Genomic DNA, 23,694 nt, shown 5'->3' on the forward strand with positions numbered 1-23,694 from the left:
GGCTCTGCGAGATCCATATACATATTGCTATCATCGTTTTTAGTGTTGAGTTGACACCGATTCACCATCTTTCCCACGTTGGTTCGATATCAAGCGTGAAATGATTGAGGGCAAGTTCAGTGTACTACTCAGCAACCCGGAGTGTGCAGTCAACCAATCAATTCATCCTATTATCATTTACTTATACCGTATGTTTAGACAGCAGGCTCTCAGTCACTCCAACTCAAGAACGTACACCGCTTTCTCGAAGCAGTACACAAGCGGGTTGTTGTGCCAGATCGCGCCACGTCTGTCAAGACTCAGTAGCAGATTGCCTATCAGCCATCAGCGTAGTCGCCAGGATCGTGTACCGAGAGATGTCCAATGGAGATACGGAGCCAAGGTATCACAGTGAATCAGGAGGTCGTGCGCTTCTTCACTAACTAGGCGTTCTCCTGTTGGTTGGGTGAAAAACCGCCGTCGTCGCACAACTTGGGCCAGCCGTTCTCGTCTATCTCCATGTCCTTACCGCGCCGGATCTTCCCGTTGTCCACGAGCTTGTCGAGGACTCCGTACGTGGTCCGTAGTGTGGATAAGGTCGACGGGCCGTTGGGGACCTGCTGCCTGTGGTGCTTGCCGGCCTCGATTACGGTGTGTTGCCAAATGAGCCTATCGAAGGCGCTGACGAAGCTCTCCAGCTCTCGTTCGCCGTCCCCGGGCAGTTGCATGTGAGCGATTGCCTCTCCCATTGCCCTCTTCTTCTCAAGCAGGATTTTCAGCGTCTTGCCGGCCCTCTTTGCCCTAGATCGCGCCGCGACAACGGCCGCCTGCGAAGCGTCGGCTTCACTTGGGACTCCCTTTGGGACTGGGGGACCCTGCTCGGCAAATCCTGCAGTGATGGCATCTCAGTCGACTGCCTCGTGATATCCCACCTGCGTTTGTAGGCTTCTCTTAGCAGTGTGGTATGCAAGAAGCGCCGACGAAAAGTCGGCGTCCAGTTATACGCTTGCTTCGTAGCTACGGTCTGGTAAGCATACTCGCAATTTAACTCTGGTGCGTTGTACCCTCGCTTGCGTACCGTATTATCATTTCAGGATGTGCTTTGGTCGTCATATTGGCAGATGATGATGCCGCCGTGCCGGTGCTGGAATTGGCACTATTTGGAACTGTTCGGTCATCCGTGTATCCTGCGTTGTCTGTACAAGTTGTCTCGTGGCTGGGGCGGTCGGTGGTATTGGCCAGCTTACCCATGCTGTGAGAAGAGGTATATATAAAAACAACGGAGAAAAAGTAAATGCATGCGGAGAGATGTGATGACGACTCGATGTTGACGAAGTGGCGTGGCAGTCGCAGCCTCAAATGTTTGTCCGCTTCATCTCTTTCAACTCTTGTAACTGACGGCCATGAACATTTGAGGTGGCGACGGAATGGTTCTGAGAGGTAAATCCTTGGTCGCTGGCGGGAAATCTGCAACTATTTTGCTCATGGGCCTGATATAATGTCGCCTCTCTCTCTGACGTTTCTGGTTCGGTTCACCTCTCTTAACTGGTCTTTCAGACCATCCTTTCCAACAACCAATCCTTTGGGGTGTGATCCACTAGCAGCACATATATGGGCTTACATAAATATATTATTTGTCGCTGCTGTTTGTATTCTCAACCATACCCTTATATCGCCTGTTGCCCTGACTCTGGTACGCAGGTGATCATCAGCAGCATCTACTCCCGTCACACGCACCCTCAACATGTCGAATTTCTATTTCAGGCTCAACAAAGGCCGAATTGGCGTCAGTTCCGTCTCCGGGGAAATTATGTAAAGATCTCTAGCAGCCGCCATGAAGAGGAATGATACTGTCGTCGAAGAGCACGAGAGTCTCAACTCTGGCCCCGAGCCCAGCGATGAGACTTGTCATCTCAATGACCATAAATGGAGACTATTCTAGCGATGAGGACCTCGAGTATGACCATAGACCAATGCCATTCCTGTCGCCAGGATCAGTAACATCGTAGCAGTCTGCTAAAAGGAACAACAAGTAGCGAATATAAACTAAAACTAGCAAAATTGAATCTACAAAAAGTCTACAGTACGTTTTCATGTTTTATCCTACTAAATACTGTTTTCTATACCTTGTTTCACTTGCTCGTTGGTCAAGACGGTCACAAGAGGGATTCAGTGTAAGAATTCTTTCCTCCGCGATCATTGTCGCGACATGACGGATCAGCCTGACGTCCGTCCCTTGAGAGAATGTACTTTGAATTTGGAGGAGATAACCCTGTAATACAAAGCGCTCGATCCTCTGGAGTAAGTAATTTTACTGCGATCGTCGGCATCATTGCGCGGTTCTATCCCGCGCTTTGCGCATATGTCGTGATAGATATCCCGGGACAGGAGAGCCCATTGAGGGTCGTCGCCCAATGAAGGAGTGCCGCCATGTTCTCCCCAAAGCCGAAAACGAGACCCTCCACCCAACTTTAGGCTGCTCCATGAATGATAAGTCAGTCAGTCTCCTGCCGGAAAAAACTTGGGACTCACTACGTCAGTTAGCACGTGGAGGTTTGGGCAATGCACACCGCACCGGCCAGTACCCAGAATCTCCTCAGGGCGCCGATCGCCAAAACGTGGAGATGCCGACCCGCATCATACCGGAAAAGGGGGAAATGCGACCACGGTCCCTCTGCACAGTCTTTCCACCTGCCATGCGTTATCTCTTGCCGCCCACGGAACAGCAGCGGTTCGAGGACGACCCAGGTGCTCGTGGACCAGGACGGCACCAACGGAGTCAAGAACGATCTCAAGACTGTGGGAACCGACTGCGAACGGCGGCTCAAGCTTGATCGATCGCTTGGCCCAGGGCCTCACCACCCGGCAAGAAGGGCGAAAGAAGACGCAGTAGCAGTAAAACACGCAGGCAGCTACACAGATGTAGACCAGCTGCAAGCGTCCGATTGAATACAAACCTGCCGAGAAAGATGGATCAGAAGCGCGGCAATTGCGACTGCCATCGGGAATCCTTCAGGTCAGTGGCTTCCAACTAGCCCGGGGTATCAGACCTGAGGCTTCAAGGCTGGATTAGACCGCTTCTCCGTCACTGCTTCGTCGACGAATCAGACCTCTCTACCATGCAGCCTCAACGTCCGGATACCATTCTTATTCTTGCATGACGCCGGTTCCGGATCGCATTCTGTGGCATTGTTTTGCTACGAGATCGAAAAAAAAAAGAAAAAAAAAAAAAACCTTTGATGTTATGGAGAAAGCGGGACGAGTTCTCAAGAGCCGAGCGTGCATGCATGTCCAAGCAGAAGCAACGCGGGCCGCGCACGCCCACCTCCAGCTGTTTGGATCCTCAGCCGGCGCAAAGATGCAAACGTAGATCAGGGTAGCGGTGTGAAAATGCACCTTCCTTATCTTCGGCGAATTTGCATTGCATACACACATCTATGGCGGCACAGTATTGCTTTTTTGCCTTCCACTTACATGGACGTTCACGATGCCTTGGCGAAGCGGGCCTGGTGGACTGGCTTGGGAACCTGCGGACCAGGAACCCGCAGAGAGATGAAGCGGGACGTAAGTTGGGCGGCACGGGGAACCACTCAGCCACAAACGCGCAATGCGAAACGGCCATCATCTCTTTTTTGTTGGGTTTCGAACCTTTCGAGCTAGAAGCGCTGACTTGGTGTCATTATTGGTACTTTGCAATTTTCGCGTGAAGGCAAGCATGAGGCATGTCTTGGAGAATACCTACCAACCCAGCGCTGTGAAAGGGGGAATGGAGGCATGGCATAAGCCAGCCCGGACCACCGGGGCGGGTCGGGAATGTCCTGCAGAAAGAAGGATGCTGACAATGCGATGGTATGTGATGATTAGAAAACGTCATCGCCATACCCTAAATACCTTGCGCACTGCAGTGCAGTTGGTTGTTGCTGCCCGTCTCCAACTTCTCGAATGATCATCGTCAGCACAGCGCGTGGCGTGGTGTTCACACCCAACGAGCCAACCGCTGGCCAAAACAATCCAAAAAGGCTGCACTGCCCTGACCATTTTTAATACGGATCGGCCTTCTTCGAGGGCAGGGATGACGACGAAGCCAGGAAGGAGGGCATATCCTGGCTCTCAGGCCTTGGGGCTAGCTCGATGCGATGACCTGCACCTGGCTGTCAAGTTTCAACAGGAGAAACTGGGGAGAGATCGTCTGATTGCCCTGATGCAAACGCGACTCGCGGGTTGAAACGAAACAAAGAAAAAAAAAAGAATCCTGAGAAAACCTTGGGACAAACTCAATCGGAACAAACAAACACCTGTAACAGCTAGACATTGCTATGATTGGGCTGCTCGATGATCGATCCACCGCTGGAGGTCCGTGGCTTTCAAGTCTCGCCGCCAGAATACGAATATGAAGTATTAGTAGACGCCTCCAGCTTCAGGTTGCTGCCAGCTGCCATGCCAGTCTGTCTTTTTTGCTTCTGGAAGAAGGCCGACGAAGTCAATCATCAGGTCTGCGCTGCTCTGCCGACCACACCGTCGTGAAAGCGCCAGGGCGGCGTTCGGAGTAGGTACTCCAATTCTCACCCAAAGCCGCGGACTGTTTTAGTAGCTGTGATGGGATGGCATGATGAAAGCTCATTTCGGCTAAGCAGCTGGAGCTCTGCACTGCCGGCCAATCAAAGAGCTCGTGTTCCTGGATCGTGGCTGCCTGCGTGCCTGGCTAGCGCTTTTTAGTCGGAGCCAGCGCTGGGCAACCTGCAGTCCAGGGTTTGGGCTAAGGGGGTTTTAGTTAGTCGGGCGCTACGAAGAAGCCGCCGCCTGTTTGGGTCTTCTGCTCGCCTTCCTCACCTACCTCCCCCGTGTCCGTCAGGTAGCTTGTTGTTTGCACAATCTCGAAAAGTTTGAGGGTCCGAGGATATTGACAGAACTGACTGACCGACAGAGAGAGTGAGGAGCCTTTTATGTCAGGCCTGTGCTGCGTATGTAATTGTCTCGCCTGCGTGTCTGTCTGTCTTGTGTCTCCCGAAAATGACAGGTGCTCATGCTCTGCCGAACACAGGCTGGGCTTGGTCCTCGGGAAAATCAATCGAATGTAACGTGGCCATGTGCCCCCGTCAATTGATTCTATTGCAGGAGAACATACGTATGCGCTTGCTTTCAATATTGTGATGTGTGTATGTGATTGCGTACGAATATGGCTTCCTCCGCAAAAAAAGAAAAGTAAACAAAGGTTGGAGACATGTTCCGCAAATTGCATGCTATGTCAACCCTAAGAGCTCCAGCTTGCCTAAAGATGTTTTGCATCAATTGATTGATCTTCGGCTTCGGCTTCTGACCGCACCATCCAGAAATAGAGAAAACGCGCATCAGTTGAACAGTGTACAGTAAATACGACAATAATCCAGGAGGCATGATGGTGCCAAAATTGGACAAAATGCCTCTTCGCTGTGAATAGCAGAGCCCAGCATAACCGATACCACGCACTGATGGCCCGAAATTGTAAAGGATGCAGGTCAGCCAAAATTGATGGAGATGTTCGTGATCTTCGACTGTTCCCCTCCCAGCTTGAGCCACTCAGAGCCGATCCTGCCAGATGGTGGCTCCACCCACGGGCTCTTTCTGCTCCCGCCTTACTGAAAGGGGCTAGCGGCTGTTGGTCGCGAGAAAGCGCTGATCCCTGATCCCTGTCTGTTCCTGGCCTGTTCCTGGGCCTTGTACCCTCATTAGCTGCAGGCTCGCAGGCAGGTCCAGGTAGGCCCAGGTAGTTGTGCCGGGGCCCCAATATCGTATGCACCCAGGCACTTCGGGCAGACAGGCCCAGGCATTCACACACACGCCCTCTCCAGGAAAACGAACGACCATTTCTCTCCTCCCGTCCCCTCTCCCGCCTTTTTCCTTCTTTTTCCCTTACTTCGTCAAGTCGTTGCGACCCTACGGCCTCTCCTCCCTACCCTAGAGAAATCTGGCTTGTGACCTCACTATCACGACCAATTCTCGTTCCATTCTTTCCTCCCCCTCCTCGCGACTCAACTGCAAACACGCCTGTCAAAACAAACGACGTCGTCGATATCCGAGGTTTCGATCCCATTCCTTAATTTCACCAACACAACGCCTTGCTGGTCAGCACGATTCGATTCACTGCTTAACCCAGTCAACACCAAGCGCGTACATTCCGCTCGTTCTCTCGACCCGGATCCAAACCCGAAAGTAGCCTATCCAGCTACTTGACGTGCAAACTTCACGACGACGCTCTTGAGCGCATTACATTCACTGACCAAGTTTGACTGGCGGTCTATCACCCGCACTCAACTTACTCACAAGGAGGACCCGTACGATACACACGGCTACCGACACATACCACGCACCACCACCTCGATGCAGTGAAGCGCGCGCGCCCTACTTTAAAAACAACCCTCGTGCGCGCCTGTGTAAATCTCGGTTCATAATTCAACCTTAATACGACCCCAGTACAACAAATCGCCAATACATACATATTACCGAGTAGCAAGTAATTCAAAATGCCTAATCACAAGCATTTTCACCGGCGGTCGGTGGGCGAGAAGTGGGACGATATCAAGAGGGACATCAAGAACATCGCAAACGAGTTGACGCACAAGTCTCCCGACCAAGCGCAGATTGAAATCAGAGCCCCCGCCCCTTCGACGGTATTCAAGACGGTATTCAAGACGATGGCGCCAACTTTCACAGGAGAAATTGGTGGCTACGTAACGATGAGCTCCGGTGCCGACGGCAACCCGACTGTAGCGGTCTCACCGGCAGCTACTTCTGATCTCTCCCCTTCAAGGCTCAGGCCCTGCCAAGCAATGGCGGGGGTGTGTTGCCAGAGTCGCTTGTTCCTACTTCGGCTGGAGCTTTCAGCGACCACACCGGCTTGGCTATCGAAACCGCTCCTACCACCGCCCGGAACCAAGCGAGCAGTACCCTTGACCCTGCCGCCAACAATGTCGCCACCCCGTCGGCCTCATCCTCAGCCGCATCAGACTCTTCTAGTGAAGGCGGTGGCGCGGCAGTAAAGGCAGGTATCGCCATTGGTGTCCTCGGCGGTCTCCTGATAATTGGCTTGGCCGTTTTCTTCCTCTTCAGCAGGCGCAGAAAGCAAATGGAGAAGGAGCGCGCCGCGGCGGAGGCTGAGAAAAGCAGCCCCCGTTCGGCGGCGCAGCAGTTGCAGCGGCCGCAACCCACAACCGCCAACCTTCGGTTCACTCGACGCACACCACGCGTACCACGGCCACTGCTCCCCGCCTGAGCCTGCGTCCGGTCACTCAGTTCCTCCCGGAATTCGGCGAGCGACGTTCAAGCAAGGGTGCTGCCATGGCTCTTGCCCTGGGACCGGCACCCTCCAACTCGCAGGCCAACCGCCCGGCTGGCCAAAGCCCCTGGGAACGCCCGATGACAGCCCAGAGCAACAGTCAAGAGAACCCCTTTGGCGACCACGCAGAGCATTACGACGGAGCCTCGCGATCTGCAACCATGGAACAGCCCAACAACCCGTTCGATGCGCCCGAGCACGTTGTTGGAGTGGCTCAGACAACCGATGCGCCTAGACAAGCCCCTAACGGCATCGCTGCCGCTGCCGCTGCTGCCGCCGCCGCCTCTGGAGCTGGTCTTGCTCGCAAACAGTCTGTTCGCAAAGATGTTCCTCAGCCGCTTGACCTGACCAGAGTTAATGAAGCACCTCTTCCTCTTCCGTCTCTCGTTTCGCAGCCCAGCCCCACTGGTACCGAATTCAGCTTTACCTCAGTTGCTCCAGGTCAATCCCCCGGACCGTCGCAGAGCGCGAATGCTATCGCCGCAGCTGGAGGTCCGGCTCACTCGACTGTCCACCGTGTTCAATTGGATTTCAAGCCCTCCCTCGAGGATGAGATGGAGCTGAAGGCTGGGCAGCTTGTCAGACTTCTGCACGAGTACGATGATGGCTGGGCTCTCTGCATCCGGCTCGACCGTTCTCAACAAGGTGTTGTCCCGCGTACCTGTTTGTCCACTCGTCCTGTCAAGCCTCGCCCTGCCGGTGGTCCTCCCGGCGCACGCAATGGCCCGCCCATCAACCCGAACCGCGGTCCCGGTGGCGCTCCCCGTGGACAACGGCCAATGACACCTCAAGGCGGACGTCCTCAATCGCCTGCCATGATGGGCCGTCCCCAGTCACCCGCCATGATGGGCCGTCCCCAGTCGCCCGCCATGAGCCGTCCCCAATCCCCTGCGATGCGAGGACCGCAGTCTCCAGCGGGCATGCGTGGTCCCCAATCTCCCGGTGGTCCTATGAACGGAAGGCCCGCTTCTCCTGGGCCTCGCCCCATGAGCCCTGCAGGTGCGCGAGGACAGTCTCCTGGCCCCCGGCAGCGAAATGGCAGCGAAAGTGGCAAGAGCGCACGCCGCATGACCCCGCCGGGTCCTAGCCCCCTTCAGCAACAGCAGGAGCAGCAACAAGCACCACCGAGACCTGTGGCCAGGAAACCGGTGCCCGGTCAGGCATACTAGGCTGTAAATCATACGGACGGCTTATAGACTTCCTTCGGCGTATTCTACAACGGTGTCGAATTACTTCCTTTCGGTCTGCTAGACTTGAGCGTCTTGCGCTTTGGTCTTCACCTGGCCTTTCACGACTTTCTGACGAATCTCAAAACCCCATTTCCTTGAAAAAACAACCTTCTCGACACTCGCTTGCGACACGTTCTTTACTCTTTTGCGTACTTCATTTGCTTTGACTGCGGATACTTGGTGTCGCCCTGCGTTTTCCGCTGCGCAGATCAGCGTTGACATCTTCGAATACCCCGATTGTACGCGGTTTTTTTCTGTGCTTTTCAGAGCTGAGCAATCTGGTACTTTCTTGTCCAACTTCTGGTTCTATGCGAAGGGTGGTGTGTTCACTCGTGGTCTGAACGCTTCGGAAGTTTAATGATGCTCGAACAATCTGCCAGGCTTGCTTATACTGCTTGCTGGTAGTTCGGGGATCCTTATTATCTTAATTTTCTTCATGTGGATTTGGGTGCTACCCCCAAGACACACTTGGTTCTGGTCCTTTTCTTCCAGGCACTAGAACATTGGCAATGCCTACATTCTCCCCGCCGCATTTTCACAGTGCTGCGGGAACGAATCCAATGGCGACCTGGGCGTTGGACAGGATGTCCTCCGTTTGGGCATGATTGTGGTTGACGTGTTTCGGAGCGGGAACTGGGCGACAGGCAGGGCCCATGTATTATTGATGGTAGTGGACAGGGGGCCATTCGCCGCTGGGCGATGACGGCTAGTTCATTTGGGGGATGGCCATGTAAGCACTTTGTTAGAATAGTGCTGATGGCAGGGCAGGGTGGCCAGATGCTGTGTAGATAAGATAGACGGTTGAGAAAGTTGAAAACAATCTAGTGATGCTCTTGCATGCGTCCCACAAACAGTATTATGACCCTATCCCAGTGAATAGAACTGCCCAACCTAGAACTCGTTGTTTCCACGCAGACCCTGCAGACATAACACTGTTGACCTAGTACATGTACATGTAAACAGCTGTCGAGGGGTTGGTTATCTACAGACTCGTGTTTGAAACCTCATCCTTGCGTGTAAGGCCAGAAGTCCAACTGGTTGATCTGATCGATCTAGAACTAGCATAACCCCACGAGGCATAGAAGCAGACGACTGCTACCTTGCCCGTCTGTATTTGAAACCAGATGTAACAGTCGACGACCCAACTGTTGATCACGCCTAATTGAACGCCCAGTGGCAATCCGCACACCTCGGGTAGTTATACCTAAGCCGATCGTCTGGAACTACGACGGGGAAACTACTTCCCTTTCGGGCAATCTTCAGGCCGAGAGGGCCGTGGGTATATGGCATTATCCAGAAAGAGTGCGGCACGAGCAACGCGAAGGTGGAGATTCTGTTCGAGGCGACCTGGAAAGATAGGGCAAGGTAGAGCTGGTGAGGGGGCTTAGAAAGTAGCGAGAAGGAGTGTCAGTAGGTGAAAGAGAGACAATGTTGAATTTCACGCGAAATATAGAAGTATATACAAACGATGGGATATCTTTACGGCACCAAGGGAACAACACGCTACTCATCACAAACCACTACACCCTCCGCCCGACCAAGTACGCCATTCGGTCACGTTCACACATAAACCTCCCTCTCCGCATCCGAGCACCGTGGCCGCGACAAGTTGAGCGGCAAGCACCGCAGATTCTTCCCCTCCTCGAGCGCCGCCAGCAGGTCCCCGTAGTCGAGCTCGAGCATCTGGGCCATCTGCACGTAGTTGCGCCGCCGCAGCGTCGTCGCGGCTTCGACGATGCGCTCGCCGAACAGCGCCGTGTCGCCCGTCTCGAGCTCGAGGATGCCTACCATCAGCATCGCCGACGCGTACGCGCGGAAGATGATGACGAGGGGCTCGCCGGGCGTCGTGTCCATCTGCGCCGCGCACCGCCGCAGTAGGTCCTCCGCCATGGACCGCGCGCAGCAGGCCGTGTCTGTCAACCCCGCGACTTCCTCTTCCTCGGTCTCCTGCAGCACGTAGAAGACGTGGTACAGGAAATCGAAGAGGATGCCGATAGCGACGGGCGATTCGGGCCCCAAGTCGTCCTCGGCCTTGCGCAGCGCCTTGCGGTACTGCCGGACAAAGTTCTTGCTCGAGGCTGCGGACCCGCGCTGGTACCAGGCCAGCGTGTTCCAGGTCATGAGGATGGTCGGGTGCTCGTGCCCGAGCATCTCCTCGAGGGTGCGCGCGCTGGCCCGCATGCCGCTGTTGAGCGCATGCGTCACCACGGCGTCGCTGCACTCGCCCTCGAGGAAGGACCGGCTGAAGCGCAGGATCCGCGATACTGGGTGCGACGACACCGTCGTGCCGCGGAAGTTGTTCTCGGTCGCGTCGCACAGGAACGTGATGAGGGAGCGGAGCAGCTCGAACTTGTCGTCGTGCACTATAAAAGATTAGTTGGTTATACACAATCCTTCAAATGAACAAGATAAGTAAACATACCCATAACACAGATATCATAGGCCTTGCGCCACAGCAGCCAGAATTCGTAGAGCATCAGGGGGTGGAGAGTCGTCACCCCTTGCTTGAGCGTTTCGCAAAAGGCGTGGATGGTCTCGTAAGCCTCGCGGACGCAACCGATCTTCATGAGATGGAGGGTCCACAAGATGGTGGTCTCGGACTCGGTGAAGTCAAAGCGGTCGTGGTCGGCGCGGACCTGCTTGGTGCCCAATGCCTCGGCGACCCAGCCTTGGCCCTCGAACTGCGACCGCACGTACGCGCGCGAGGTCACGAGCGGCAGCTCCTGGAAGGCCAGGTGGTCCGGCAGGTTCAGCCATCGCGGGGCCACTGACGCCGCCACCGCCGGGTTCATGTGCGTCATCAGCCGCCCGCGGCGGTGGCCCCGCGTGACCGTGGAGCACTCCTCGCCCTCGCCGGCGGTGGTGGCGGCAGCGGCGATGGCCCGGGCGCGACTGGGATGCTTCCGGGAGATGTTCTTGAACCAGCCCCAGCGCTTGAAGCGCGTCTTGAACATCTTGGTACTTTTAACAAAACCATTAGCATGTACCACATCTTGCTTTCGATGTTATCAAAGACTTACGTGGCTGGGAACAAGTAAGCAGCCTTCATGATCTGCTGGACTTCTTGCAGGGTCCGCCCTTCGACCATGTACAGCTGATACAGGGTCGCCTTGTAGGCGTCCCATTCATCTTCGCTGTACTGGCTGATGCGGCCCACGCCCCGATGGGCTCGAGAGAATTCGGCCTGCTGCTTGTTCCGCCTCGGCTTCTTGGGCGTTGATCGCCCGGGTTCGCCTGCAGGCGGCTGCAAGAGGCTCTGCGAAGCTGCATGACGGGGTGCTGACGGTTAGCAAATCTGCAGGCCAATCAGGCAAACGAGTAATGCAGTCAAAAGCAAAGCCGCCACGTGGGATGTACCTTGATCGTCGGTTAATTGAAACGGTTGGACTATTGCGGTAATCCCTCCGGGGGACTGTAGCACTCAGATTTCGGCATTGGCTCATAGCCTGAGGCATAGATTAGATCACGCCGCCATCATGCATTGAGGGTAGATGTAACTGAACGCAGCAGGCTGCAACGATGTAAATGCAGATGCCTGCGGTAATCTTGTGATGGGCTTTGCATACTCTGAATGACGTTGGGAGCATTGCTCCCCGACCTCTCGCGCAATGCTTGCCCTGCATTGCTCGCATCGTCACCGGCGCTTCTGAGGTCACCTGGCGTGAAAAGGAGGGTTGACTCCATGGCCAAAGGCACAGACAGAGCACACAGGATATAGACGATTGCTACCGTAGGCAGGCAGGTGTATCTTGCTTGGTGTGTGAACCGATAAGAATAGAATTGGGCACTTTGCTGCATGAACGCCGCACTAGCCAGCATAGAGTCCTTGGGAAGGAGTGAGATGCCCGTGGCAAAGGGAACCAAGGGGCCGGTGCTCGAATTAAACAAAAACAGTCAGCAATGGTCCCGTACGGTCGGGTCATATATTAAACGCTCGCTGGCACACACTTGCTTCCGCGGAGACACCAGCGCACGCAACCAAATACCGAGCCTGCACGCACGTCAGCAATTGGGCGAACAGGGGCGGGGAGGCAGGGGGCCAATGCAACGGAAGGGAAATGAATGGCCAACCCCGATGCAGATCCCCAACGGGAGGGTTCAATGCAGCCTTCGCGTAACAGTACCCTCAGTCGTGTCGGAAAGCCATCATCTCTATTACATAAAGGGGGATGGACACACTCATCATGATGTGTACCACACGCCGAGACGCCCTCCTTTCCATCCTTTGAGCCGGATTTGGAGCAGCAGCAAGAGCCTGCGCGCTCTTGAAGCAATCTAGGGCTGACTAAGGGGCAGCGAACCGTTGTTGGCTCCCGATGGCTAGACCTCCAACAGCAACGTACGATGTTTATCGGTCGACTCAGGATGAAGCCCACACAACCTTCAGTGGGCAACACTATTGACAATAAGGTGCTCACGATGCAAGCGTGCGTTCCCAGCGGCTGTTGGTGAAAACATTTCGTACCCACATGCTTGACCGGTTCGTAGATCACCGTGGTGGCGGACAGCATGCGTATCAGTAATACATGACCCGGCTTCTTGGCCAAACCCCGCAGAACATGGTTGTAGGCGGGTGATCGACTTCCCACCAGTGCAAGGTACCAATGAGAGATCGCGCAGTGACCCGTCCAGAAGCTCGTCATGTCCAATATATGACCCGAGCACAAACCGTATTTGGTTAACTCACCCTGTGATGATTTGTTCTTTTCCGACGTTAAGAGACCTGTTCGGATATCTACACACGGAAATCGCTACAGATGGAATTCCGAAGATCGCCCGTCACCGTATTTGGATACGAACAAGCCCGATTTGGGCATTGGGTACAGCAGGGGCTCTGAATTGGTATTGCATTCGGAGGGCATCTTAGTCATTGACAGCTGCCGCGCGGTCACACACTATCCTCCACCCTTGGTGGAACCTCGTCCGTAGCTGGTCGGCGACCTCTATGCGGCCGATCATGCGATTGTAGCGTTCCAGTTCGCCCAGGGCACGAACAGTATGGCGTGCATCCGGACCAACCGCCTTGAGACATGCGTCATATCGTGCTTGGTATGACTTAAGCGCCTCATCTTCAAGCCCGAGGCTCTCCATGGTCTGCGCCCTCAGGTACCAGTATACGGTTTGTGTCCAGATGTCATAGCCGTCTGGCGTGGCCTCGATCCGTCTCCCGATATCCTCGAGCAGCTCGGCGGCTTCGGTGTCGAGACCTGCCTCGACATAGATGGTGACTAGTTCGAGCTTCGCCCACATGACGTAATCCAACGTCCAGTATTTGACGTCGGCAGCCATGTCGTCCACCATCTGCTGGATGCCGGCCTTTGCCGACATCATCGATAGGCCGCCAAACCGGTGCAAACTGCGAATCAACTCAAGTCGATGCACGGCAAGCTCTTTGTGGCGCGTGCCCAGACGCTGCTTGAGAGACTCCCACCAAGCCTGCAGAATCATCCAGAGGTAGGGCCGAATCGACACGACACCGAGGGCATTTATGTGGTGCCATATCCGACTGATTGGGTGGTTCTCCCCGAGTACTATGGGGAACAGGCTGGCTGAATACCGCACAAAGGAGGCGCCGAGCTCGGGGCCGGCTTGCAACATGTAGAAGGCCACGATTAATGTCTTGAGGAGCATTTCGGGCGGCTGCTCTGTCCGTATGATAGATTGGTACTGCTGGAAACAAATCTGCACCATTCGGAAACCGGCCTCAGTGTCGCCGCGGAGGACCACCTCCCTCGCGACACCAGCTTGGTTCGTCCAGAGCCCCATCTTAGGACCCAGCTCCATGCCCCAGTCATTGGAGGCATTCCAAGCCTGGTTCTCAAAGCGTTCATTCGTCCAGTCTAGGATGCATCGCGCACATTCCTCGGGTAAGCGTAGTATATCCGGCGTCTTCACGGGGAACGGCACCTGGGGCGGTGAGTTGGCGCGATGGAGCAGCCTTGCCGCCGCTGACTGCATGCTAGATAAGCGCGTAGCAACTGCATCCCCAACGGCTGCAGAATCGTCTTCTTCACTGCTCGATGATGAAGATGGCGATAATAAAGATGACGATACTGGCAAACGATTTGAGAGTGGTAGTACTTTGATGGGGCCTGTGCGGATGATGCTCTTCCCGACTGCGATGGGATTCCTGGGAGGTCCGACGAAGCCGCGCTTGGCTAGCATCTGGCGAGCGTCGCGCTGCTTGCGGCCCAGCTTCCGGGCATCGCGATATTGGTCTTGGAATGCCATGTTCGTTGTTGTAGCTGTAGTTTGTGAGCCGAGATGTTGGTCTTGGTCATTGAACAATGGAGGGGCCCGCGAGCGAGCGGCGCAGACTCACGTGTCCGAGGCCTCGGGGTCCAGCAGCATCATGTTCATGTCCATCTGGCCGAGGAGCGATTGGGTGCTCTCTCCATCGACGCACCCCTGCTCTGTGGTCCTGCGCGATGCTTCTGCCGTTGGGTAGTCCGACGCTGTGTAGACGGGCGTCATGGGAAAAGGTCAATTGCCAAATGCGACTTCCTGCATCTAGCTTCTCAACAAATGCGGGCGATGACTGGTATCATTCGATGATGATTAATTGAGAGGAAGGATAGTCCATCCAGCGTTAGGTAAGCGAGACGGAGAGCGGGCTTTTGAAAGAGACCCGTCGAGGCTCGACCCTCTTTGATCGATCTCGTTCTCTCTAGCTCTGTAGCAGCGCTCCTTCCGATCCTCACACTCAGCCCTTTCCTCCCCTCTTGCCCTGTCTACCCACTGGAACACTGCCCGCCATGGCACTAACCCACACAATCTGCCACTCACCAACCGTTCTGGGTCTTTCCCACCACCGGATGTCGATTCCATGACACCAATTCGCAGGGGCCCCAATCAGTCAAGGATTAGTAGTATGTAGCTGCCTAACATCCTCCCGTCTTCACTGCCAAAATCCCTTGATGATTGGTCCGGCTTTGGGGAAGGGCGTTACATTTGGGGCTGAAGGGGTCCGCATATTGATTATGCATCCTAAGCTTGACCACAAATAGCAAATAAGAACATGGACCACAATCTTGTGGGCGCCAATCCCCCAATCCCCCAGTCCCTGAGTCCCTCATTCCCCTCCTTTCCCGCTCCTCTCTTTCCATGATGTCAGGCAATTCCAGGCATTGGGGGTTTTCTACTAACCCGCACGAGACGGCTTCCTGTTGTTTTTCGAGTTGCCTTCAACCACTACTCGGTATGCACCTCCGTCTCGTAAAAGTATATTCTACGTTGCCTGGCAACTTTGTCCTGTAGAGGAGGGATATGTCAGTACCAAGTTATGACCCGGAGAGTCGGCTGAGACCGAAGGCCGAGTATTTGACGTATGCCATACGACCTACGTAGTTCCCATACTCTTATTGATCCTTTGATGGGCCCATGCCGCCAAAACGGGTTCTGCTCGTGTGCTGCAGTGGCGATCTCACCTTTTGCGGCCTCGATGTTGCGCAATCACGTTATCAACCGTGAAAGAGCTCGCGATCCTCTGCCTGGGGCCATGGGCGTTCAGATCTCCCACAAATTCGCCGCCCATGGGCCATGGCAGCTTGGTTCTCATCAAGACGGACATTTTTGTTATCAAGAACCCCCCAGCCCCCAGGGCCCAGAGATGTGCCGTGCAAGTAGACTATCGCCGGGATGTTTTCTGTAGTCGTGCAGCTTTTCTGTTTGAGGTGCGGTTGGACGAAGCTCGCTAGGATTCAAACGGGCATCGGCAGACATCAAGATTCATCAAGGCGTTCAAGCTATGCCGAATTGGATCGTGCCTCCTTGCCGCTTGCATCTCACCTCAAACCCCGAATCTCCTGGCCGAGAACTCTCGCGACCTCGAAGCTTGGTGGTTGATCTCAGTCACAGACTCGCGGCCTCACAGACGGGTTAGCATCGATGCGGTAATGGTCGCGTTGGCGGATCCTTAGTTCCTTGGCCGCTAAGGATATTTCCGAGCTCGCGCCTTCTGCCCTCAGCGTCTGGTCCCACCCCCGCAAACATCCAATCTTTTCCTGTCAAGAAACCGCAGTGATCACTAACTCTATTATGCGCAGGCGCATTGATCATATGTTGCGCGCGAAGCACTGGCACTGCTTGCCATCATTCTGCACATCTCCCGCCGTAGGCCGTGGCAAGCCGACGTCTGAAGTGGACGAAGATCCCGAGGAGGTCGTACGAGACAGCATCATCTTGACCGGATAGATCCCCGGGCTGCCTCAACGGAGGCCCCACTCTGGACCCACGGTTTGCTATGAGATACAGAAGACAGCACTCTGATGGAACCTTGCTTGACTGCAACTGCAATCCCTGAACGTGTTGGTCTCGTTGGCCGGCAGCTGCTCGCTCACTGGAAACCAACAGCCTGCCTCGCGTAACACCTAAGTTCGAACACCTCGTACGGGAACTCAATTGCGGCCTCCCGCACGTGGATCTGAAGCCCGCCGAGCTGTACCCCGCAGCGACAAGAAACGATCCAAAACCAACCAGACCCAAGCGGGAACCTTAGACGAGAGCATCTGGGACGATTTGAAGCATAAAAGGCAGGGCAATTAGGTTAAGGGTCTGGGGGTATCGCCTGCTAGCATGCCCGGGAGGTGGACGGCCCAGATCACAGGTGGCTGATGCAGCGCATCGATGCGGTGGGCAAACTCTCGATCGTCCAATGGTGTGGCTAGAGGGGGTGCTCGACAGGGATCAATCTCGACATCACTCAGCAGCAGTGACGACACGACTTCTCAACCTAAAACCTTGAATCCCTCTCCCCTTCCAACATGAGGCTTGCTGACCGCGCACGCTGCCAAAACGTAATGAGAAATGCCGACCCCTCTTCGGGGGCCCGTATCATAAATAGGGAGAGGGGAATGCCTGGCAGCGAACGAAACGCCTTTCTGCTTATCTTGTGTCTCTTGAGCCTCTGACGTATCAGGATATTTCGAGATAAACTATATGCAACCTCAACACTCACTCGCCAGTGAATCTCTAGCAACCGCTTATCAGCTCAGTACCATCGTCTTCACCATGGAGGAAGTTCTCAGGAAGACCACGGCCACGGCTACTGCCACGCCGACCAGTTTCCCCACCGTCACGCCGGACCTGCCGACTTTCTACTTCACTGATGTCGCCACTGACACTGGCAAGCGTACGCTATGGTGAGTAAACCCAGGTGCATACTACCACTGGATCCCCAAACTAATCATTTTTTGCAGGGTCGTCACCGTCTTCATGGCCCTGTCGTCGCTCGCCTTCTACGGAATGGCTATGAGAGTCCCAGTTGTTAGTATAGTCTATGACTCCATGAGGACTATGCTTGATCTCGTCGTAACTGACCATTGATAGCAAAAACGCCTGTTCCATGTCTTGACTGCCTTTATCACTACCATTGCCTTCATCTCGTACTTCGCCATGGCCTCTGGCGATGGAATCAACTTCCACGTCTACAAGGAGAAGACCACCAAGCACCACACCGCCATGGAGGTCTACTCGCGCCAGGTGTACTGGGCACGCTATGTTGACGTAAGTCTCGCGCTGGAGGTGTTGAGTGATGCGAACGAAAATGAAAGATGCTGACATCTCTTCAGTGGTCTTTGACCACCCCCTGTTGCTGGCGGATCTGGCTTTCCTCGCCGGCCTGAACGGTGCCAGTATGCTCGTCGCCATCTTCGCCGACGTCATCATGGTTCTCACCGGTCTCTTTGCTGCTTTTGGTAACAGCGACGGTCAGAAGTGGGGATACTATACCATGGGCTGCGCCGCCTACCTGGTCATCGTCTACCAGCTCGCCATCAACGGCCGCACCGCCATCTCGAACAAGGACACCAAGACCAAGACATTCTTCACCATGATTGCTGGCTACACCCTGCTTCTCTGGACTGCCTACCCCATGTGAGTTTTCCTGAGTGCGACACTGAATAAGATATTGACCATCCTTTTAGTGTCTGGGGAATCGGTGATGGTGCTCGCTTGATGAACGTGGATGCTGAGGTCGTCTGCTACGCCATCCTCGATGTTTTGGCCAAGCCCATCTTCGGTTTCTGGTTGTTGACTACACATGACAAGATGTCGCGCAACACTGCTTCCATTGAAGGCTTCTGGGCCTATGGTCTCACCCAGGAGGGTGCTATTCGAGTTGGCGACGGCGCTTAATAGCGAGACGTACGCAAGTCTCACACGGCATGTTCTCCCTTGGCTGCCGAAGCTATACGACATTACAGCACCTCTTGCAGAGGCCTAGTTGGGATAGGAGAGCTCAAGTTTGCGAGCCTTCACACGGGCGTTCTTCGAAAACGACGCTGTTCATGGTACGGGGGTGTTCAACTGGCATTGATCGTGCGAAGTCTCAGATTGATCACATGTTTTCTCTATCTATGTAGTACTTGGTCGATGGTTATGTATGATCAACGGTCTACGATCATTTAATAATTGAAAGCGTTAGCATTCGCATCGTCGCAGGAGACCGTATTACCTTCTTTTCCTTAGTAATCAATGAATACTATGTCCATGCAAAGTTCAAACTCTTAATACCCTGTTGTCAATCCAACTCAAATCATCCGGCTCGCCTTCCCAGCCCATGAACACATCCCTGGGACTGGCATATGGCTCCACACTCGTATCATTCAGGACAGTCGTGACATTACTTCCCCCCATCGCCGCCTCGTCGTAGCCGGGCCCCTGGTTGCGGTAGACAGCCTCCAAGGTCGTCGCGGCGTCGAAGCGCGGGTCGGTATCCTGCCACTGGATGTAGCCTGCGGGCAGGATGCTCGCGTCCAAGTACGAGTTCATGAAGACGCTGCGGTGCAGCGCGTTCCATGGGCGTCCCAATGGACACTGGCCTTCGATCGCCGCTCCGATGGTGCTGTTGGCGGCAATGACGCGCGAGGACGAGATGTAGGCGCCGTACTTATTGGGAAACGTCGTGTTCGTGCCTGCATGGAATCACACCGGCACTCATCAGTACAGTAAAAACCACGAAGTAAAAGAACGCAATACCCATACCTTTCCAAGTCGTGATCCCACCCCCGCAATTCCGCAGCGCCAGCGTCGACCTCTCCACCCACGCCGTCCCGAACCCGTACAAGAAGTCCACCTCGCCCGCCACGACGCAATCGTGGAAGAACGCGTTCCCGCGCTTGCCCACGTAGACGGTATCTTGGAAACTATAGAACCCGCAGCCGTAGAAACTAGCGCGCGCGTAGCCCACCCCAGCGCCAGCGCGGGCCCCACGGACCGGTCCGAGGCCAGGTTCCGCAGATCCACGTTGTACAGCCGGAAGTCGCGGCTGCCAGGCGGCGTCGAGGGGGAGACGGGGTAGCCCGTCGGTCCCGTGCCGGTCAGGGCGGCTTCCCAGGTCGGCGCGACGGTGAGGACGCTGGTGACGGCGTTGTCGGTTATTTTGCCGGTGCTGTCGGCGTTTGCGCGGGACCAGACCACCGTTACTTCGTTGGCGTGGTCCGTGTCGGAGTGCACGTCGGCGTAGGGCGCGGACCCGTTCGGGAACGGGGCGTTGGTCTGGCCTAGTAGGGTCAGGGGGCCTGGGCGCGTCACGTTGAGCTGCTCGATGTAGGTTCCCGGCGCGATGAGGATGGTGTGCGCGGTGGCGTCGTGCGGGAGCGAGGCGATGGCGGATTGGATCGTGGTGTGGTTCGCGAGCGGGCTGGTTGCGCTCACGAAGAGGGTCCCCGGGGACAGCCTGCCAGGGGACGGCAGGTCTTGCGCTGGCATTCTGCGTAGGTTCTGACCGGGGGCCCCAGGGATACATCGTCAACACCGCGGCGCTCGTTTGTCGTCGGGGCCGAGGTGGCGAGCTGGCTCAAGGCCAGGGCCTCGAGGATTGCTACACGTCCGAGCTGCCACATTGTGTTTCGCTGGATATCCTCACTGCATCAGACCAGGTGAATGGGGATAGTTGGCTGGCCGTTGATCAACGTGCGGGCCTAGGCCCAGTATATGTAGTCAGGCATCGTTACTGTCCCATGATCCATCTACGTTTGACAGGCAGTTCCTTCGATGTTCTCCGTATAGCTATTGCAGGCCAGGGGTCGAGATTGCGGGGAGTTGTGGGGAAGTTGGGGTAGACGCGGAGGAAGTAAATCCACGAAACACACAGCCTGTAAAAGCAGTGACTAGGTTCCACTTGACTGACCCCGGTGCATACAGCTGAGAGACTTGGAGTGCGCAAGCGAGGTCGATTGAGGAGATTAAGGCCCTCAGCACTCGGATTCATTCAAGTAAGCACAATGCTTTTCACTGGAAGACTTCATGACGGTGCCAAGCTGGGGGTGGGACTGGCAGGGACAAGACTAGAGACATCGGGATAGCCAACAACGGTATAGCTAGAAATGGGTATTTGCGTTGACATCGGTTGAATTCGAGATAATTGCTATGCCTTCCTCCATCTATCTGCCCCGTGGGGTATTAAAAACTACTATTATATCTCTTTCAACTTAAGCGATAACCAACACCTCCATCTCCTATCACCAGGGCAATAACGGCCTCGCAACCGACGACTCTTCCGTCCTTACAGAGAATGCAACTTGGAATCCTTGGTCATCCGGCGGAACCTCTTGCCGAAGGGGATGAAAACAGCCAATCCAATGACGCAGATTCCGACAGTAATGGCCATGAGAGTGAGGACAGGGGCCAGGTAGCCTCCAGTCGCAGCCCAGTCATTGAAGAAGAAGATCATTCCAAACTGCATTATTAGTCTAGTCAGTACCACATTCGGCGGACAGGTAGGGAAAGCGGAGTGACTTACACCAAACGTGTTCTTGACAATCGTGGCAGCGATCATGATCTCGCCGGGCAGCGACTTGTAGCAGTCTACGGCATAAGCGATGGCGATGGCAGGGATACCGACGACCTGGATACCGACCAGCATGTAGCCGGCGACGACGGTGGCGGCCCAGGGCCAGCTGCGCTGATAGCCGACGGCGGTGACGGTCATACCGATCAAACACAAGCATACGTAAGGGATAAGGGCGGGCAAGCGGAACTCAGCCTCGAGCACACCACGGTTCTTGCGGGCGTGGCGCAGCGCTATCCAGTCCGCAAAGGGCCCTGCGGTGACAAGCGCGATGGCAGCGCCCACAACAAAGGCGAAGTTGACGAAGCCGATTTGGTCGGGTGTGAAGAGGTAAGGCGGGGGACCAAACACCTGGGCCTGAGTCAAGTTGAGCGCGAGCAAGCAATTAGCCGCGAAGCCCATGGCGAACGCGGCCCAGAGGATGATGGGGAAGGAGAAGATCTGGATGGGCGAGACGATGTCGCGCGTCACCTTGGCGAGGCTGTAGTCAAAGCGCATACGGGGGATGAGGGAGAACTGCTCCTTGGAGGGCCGGCCGACGGGGCGGATCTGGACCGTCTGGGGCGCCGTCGACGGGGTGGATGTACGGCCCTCGGTGTCGGATCCGTTCTGGCCCTCGTTTGGCTTGTCGGACTGGTAGGTGATGTTGAAGACGGAGTTAGAGGGCGAGCCCTGGCTCGGGCGCTCGTACTTGGTCTCAGGGTGGGCGACGATGGTCAGGATCCAGCTGACGCCCTGCAGGATGGTGCAGACCCAGAACTAGGACACAGTCAATACTCTGAAGTCTACGAGGTATTGGTGGCATGACTTACAAACCACCTCCAGCTGATCTGGGATGCGATGGCACCCGAGATGATAGGGCCGATGAACAGACCCATGAAGTAAGCCCAGCTAAGTCCATTGTTAGCCCGGCCCCTTATCGAGTGATTCATGGGGGGTACTTACAAGTAAAAGGTCATGCTTCGGCCTCTCTGGTGGACGAACAGGATATCCGAGACGACCATGGGCATAATGCTCTCGTTGGCAGCCGCACCCAACCCGGAAATGACACGAGCCCCGATGAAGCTCGAGTAGCTGGTGACGAGCCCCTGCCAGATATTGGCGAGGATACAGATCAGGCCGCAGATGATGATGACGGGTCGGCGCCCGAAGACGTTGGCGGCAGGCACGATGAGGAAGTTGGCGTAGCCGAGGGTGATGGCGGCGGCGCCGAAGAGCATGTTGACCTGGGGCAGGGTCTTGTGGAACTCGGCCTCGAAGATCTGGGTCATGGGGGCGATGGCCAGGGGCGTCATGATGCTGATGAAGACGAAGACGAACTGGTTGGCGATGATGATGGTCTTCCACGTCGTCGACCAGTTGAGCGGGTCGTCGAAGTGGTTGGACGGGTGCGGCACCAGCACCAGCTCGTCCTGGGCCGGCTCGCCCGTCTCCTTGAACACGACCTCGGTGCCGGGGAGGAGCTCATCCTCTCTGTTGGTGGTGTGGGGAGCCATTGATGCCGATCGAATGGGTATGGACACTCACGGATCCAGTGGTAGCTTTGCAGAGGAGTGGCTACTGAACCTGTCTCTTGAACAGATAAGAGCGCGCGCGAGGATCTTATAGAGGGAGACATGGCTCTTCTCACAGTCAATGGCCGGTATACCACGAACGCCACATTTGATAAGCCAACTTCGGTTCAAGGTGCAGGATTTCTATTGACACAAGCCGTTGACCCAGATCCTTCAATAAGGCTACCCACATCCCAGCATTGCCGGTAAGGGACCATGTGCTCCATCCCCTGTGGTCTACTCTGCAGTTCCTCGGAAGGTTGGGATGTCCCCTGCGACCTGTGCATTGTGGCGTCGGACGTCCGAAGTCAATTTACATCACCGGTCCGACAGTCGTAGTAGGTCAATGGGGGTTGCGATCAGGAATGCAAGCGAGAAGGCGATTCTCGACGGCTCTTTTCTTCGTCCGAAGTTCTGTTCGCGATCTTTTGGGAGAGGTCGGCGTGGGTTTGACCCCCAAGGATCAGATACACTTTGTTGTTGGAATCCTTCAGCGCTCTTTCAAGTCCCAGCCGCCTTCAATTTACAGGCCTGGCGTGCTACCAAAACCCTCTACAGTGGGGAAGCCCGCTCGGCCGAGCTTCAAATGCACAACTGACAGGCAAACATCCCCCTCCCAGCTGAGACATTCCGCGAGCATGGTAACTTCAAGGGTTCTTTTTATCAAAGGCAGGATCTAGAACCGCGAACCTTTAACCTAGTGTACTTGGAGGCGAACAGAATACATCGTTCAGTACGCAAAACTCAGCGCCAACATACGTCCTCCCCCATCCCTGATTCCCATACCCAGCCCTCCTGTCATCCTCCTACCGAAGCTGCGATACCCGACTA

General features: G+C 55.4%; 7 protein-coding genes across 7 annotated transcripts; 2 read left to right on the forward strand and 5 right to left on the reverse strand.

Moving 5' to 3' along the window:
- Nucleotides 1-422: 422 nt before the first annotated feature.
- Nucleotides 423-1,230, reverse strand: PG997_008118 (uncharacterized protein; the record flags this gene model as incomplete). The annotated part of the gene is made up of 2 exons (XM_066812433.1): nucleotides 423-868; nucleotides 1,044-1,230. 2 exons carry the CDS (start codon nucleotides 1,228-1,230, stop codon nucleotides 423-425), a joined length of 633 nt encoding a protein of 210 aa, XP_066667775.1.
- A 5,249-nt stretch (nucleotides 1,231-6,479) lies between these two features.
- Nucleotides 6,480-8,460, forward strand: PG997_008119 (variant SH3 domain-containing protein; the record flags this gene model as incomplete). The annotated part of the gene is made up of 3 exons (XM_066812434.1): nucleotides 6,480-6,722; nucleotides 6,767-7,201; nucleotides 7,249-8,460. 3 exons carry the CDS (start codon nucleotides 6,480-6,482, stop codon nucleotides 8,458-8,460), a joined length of 1,890 nt encoding a protein of 629 aa, XP_066667776.1.
- Nucleotides 8,461-10,080: 1,620 nt separating this feature from the next.
- PG997_008120 (Clr5 domain-containing protein) lies at nucleotides 10,081-12,204 on the reverse strand (the record flags this gene model as incomplete). The annotated part of the gene is made up of 4 exons (XM_066812435.1): nucleotides 10,081-10,883; nucleotides 10,943-11,481; nucleotides 11,541-11,784; nucleotides 12,087-12,204. 4 exons carry the CDS (start codon nucleotides 12,202-12,204, stop codon nucleotides 10,081-10,083), a joined length of 1,704 nt encoding a protein of 567 aa, XP_066667777.1.
- Nucleotides 12,205-13,383: 1,179 nt separating this feature from the next.
- On the reverse strand, nucleotides 13,384-14,994 carry PG997_008121 (Clr5 domain-containing protein; the record flags this gene model as incomplete). Its single annotated transcript, XM_066812436.1, has 2 exons — nucleotides 13,384-14,479; nucleotides 14,843-14,994. The coding sequence occupies 2 exons, from the start codon at nucleotides 14,992-14,994 to the stop codon at nucleotides 13,384-13,386; spliced, it is 1,248 nt and encodes a 415-aa protein (XP_066667778.1).
- Nucleotides 14,995-17,529: 2,535 nt separating this feature from the next.
- On the forward strand, nucleotides 17,530-18,654 carry PG997_008122 (uncharacterized protein; the record flags this gene model as incomplete). Its single annotated transcript, XM_066812437.1, has 5 exons — nucleotides 17,530-17,660; nucleotides 17,718-17,784; nucleotides 17,848-18,049; nucleotides 18,090-18,393; nucleotides 18,444-18,654. 5 exons carry the CDS (start codon nucleotides 17,530-17,532, stop codon nucleotides 18,652-18,654), a joined length of 915 nt encoding a protein of 304 aa, XP_066667779.1.
- A 363-nt stretch (nucleotides 18,655-19,017) lies between these two features.
- On the reverse strand, nucleotides 19,018-20,229 carry PG997_008123 (uncharacterized protein; the record flags this gene model as incomplete). Its single annotated transcript, XM_066812438.1, has 2 exons — nucleotides 19,018-19,433; nucleotides 19,674-20,229. 2 exons carry the CDS (start codon nucleotides 20,227-20,229, stop codon nucleotides 19,018-19,020), a joined length of 972 nt encoding a protein of 323 aa, XP_066667780.1.
- Nucleotides 20,230-21,025: 796 nt separating this feature from the next.
- On the reverse strand, nucleotides 21,026-22,806 carry PG997_008124 (MFS general substrate transporter; the record flags this gene model as incomplete). Its single annotated transcript, XM_066812439.1, has 4 exons — nucleotides 21,026-21,199; nucleotides 21,263-22,069; nucleotides 22,123-22,201; nucleotides 22,256-22,806. The coding sequence occupies 4 exons, from the start codon at nucleotides 22,804-22,806 to the stop codon at nucleotides 21,026-21,028; spliced, it is 1,611 nt and encodes a 536-aa protein (XP_066667781.1).
- Between the last annotated feature and the right edge of the window lie 888 nt (nucleotides 22,807-23,694).

Source organism: Apiospora hydei (genome assembly GCF_038363865.1).
Source record: "Apiospora hydei strain CBS 114990 chromosome Unknown utg000006l_segment0_segment0, whole genome shotgun sequence".
NCBI lineage: Eukaryota > Fungi > Ascomycota > Sordariomycetes > Amphisphaeriales > Apiosporaceae > Apiospora > Apiospora hydei.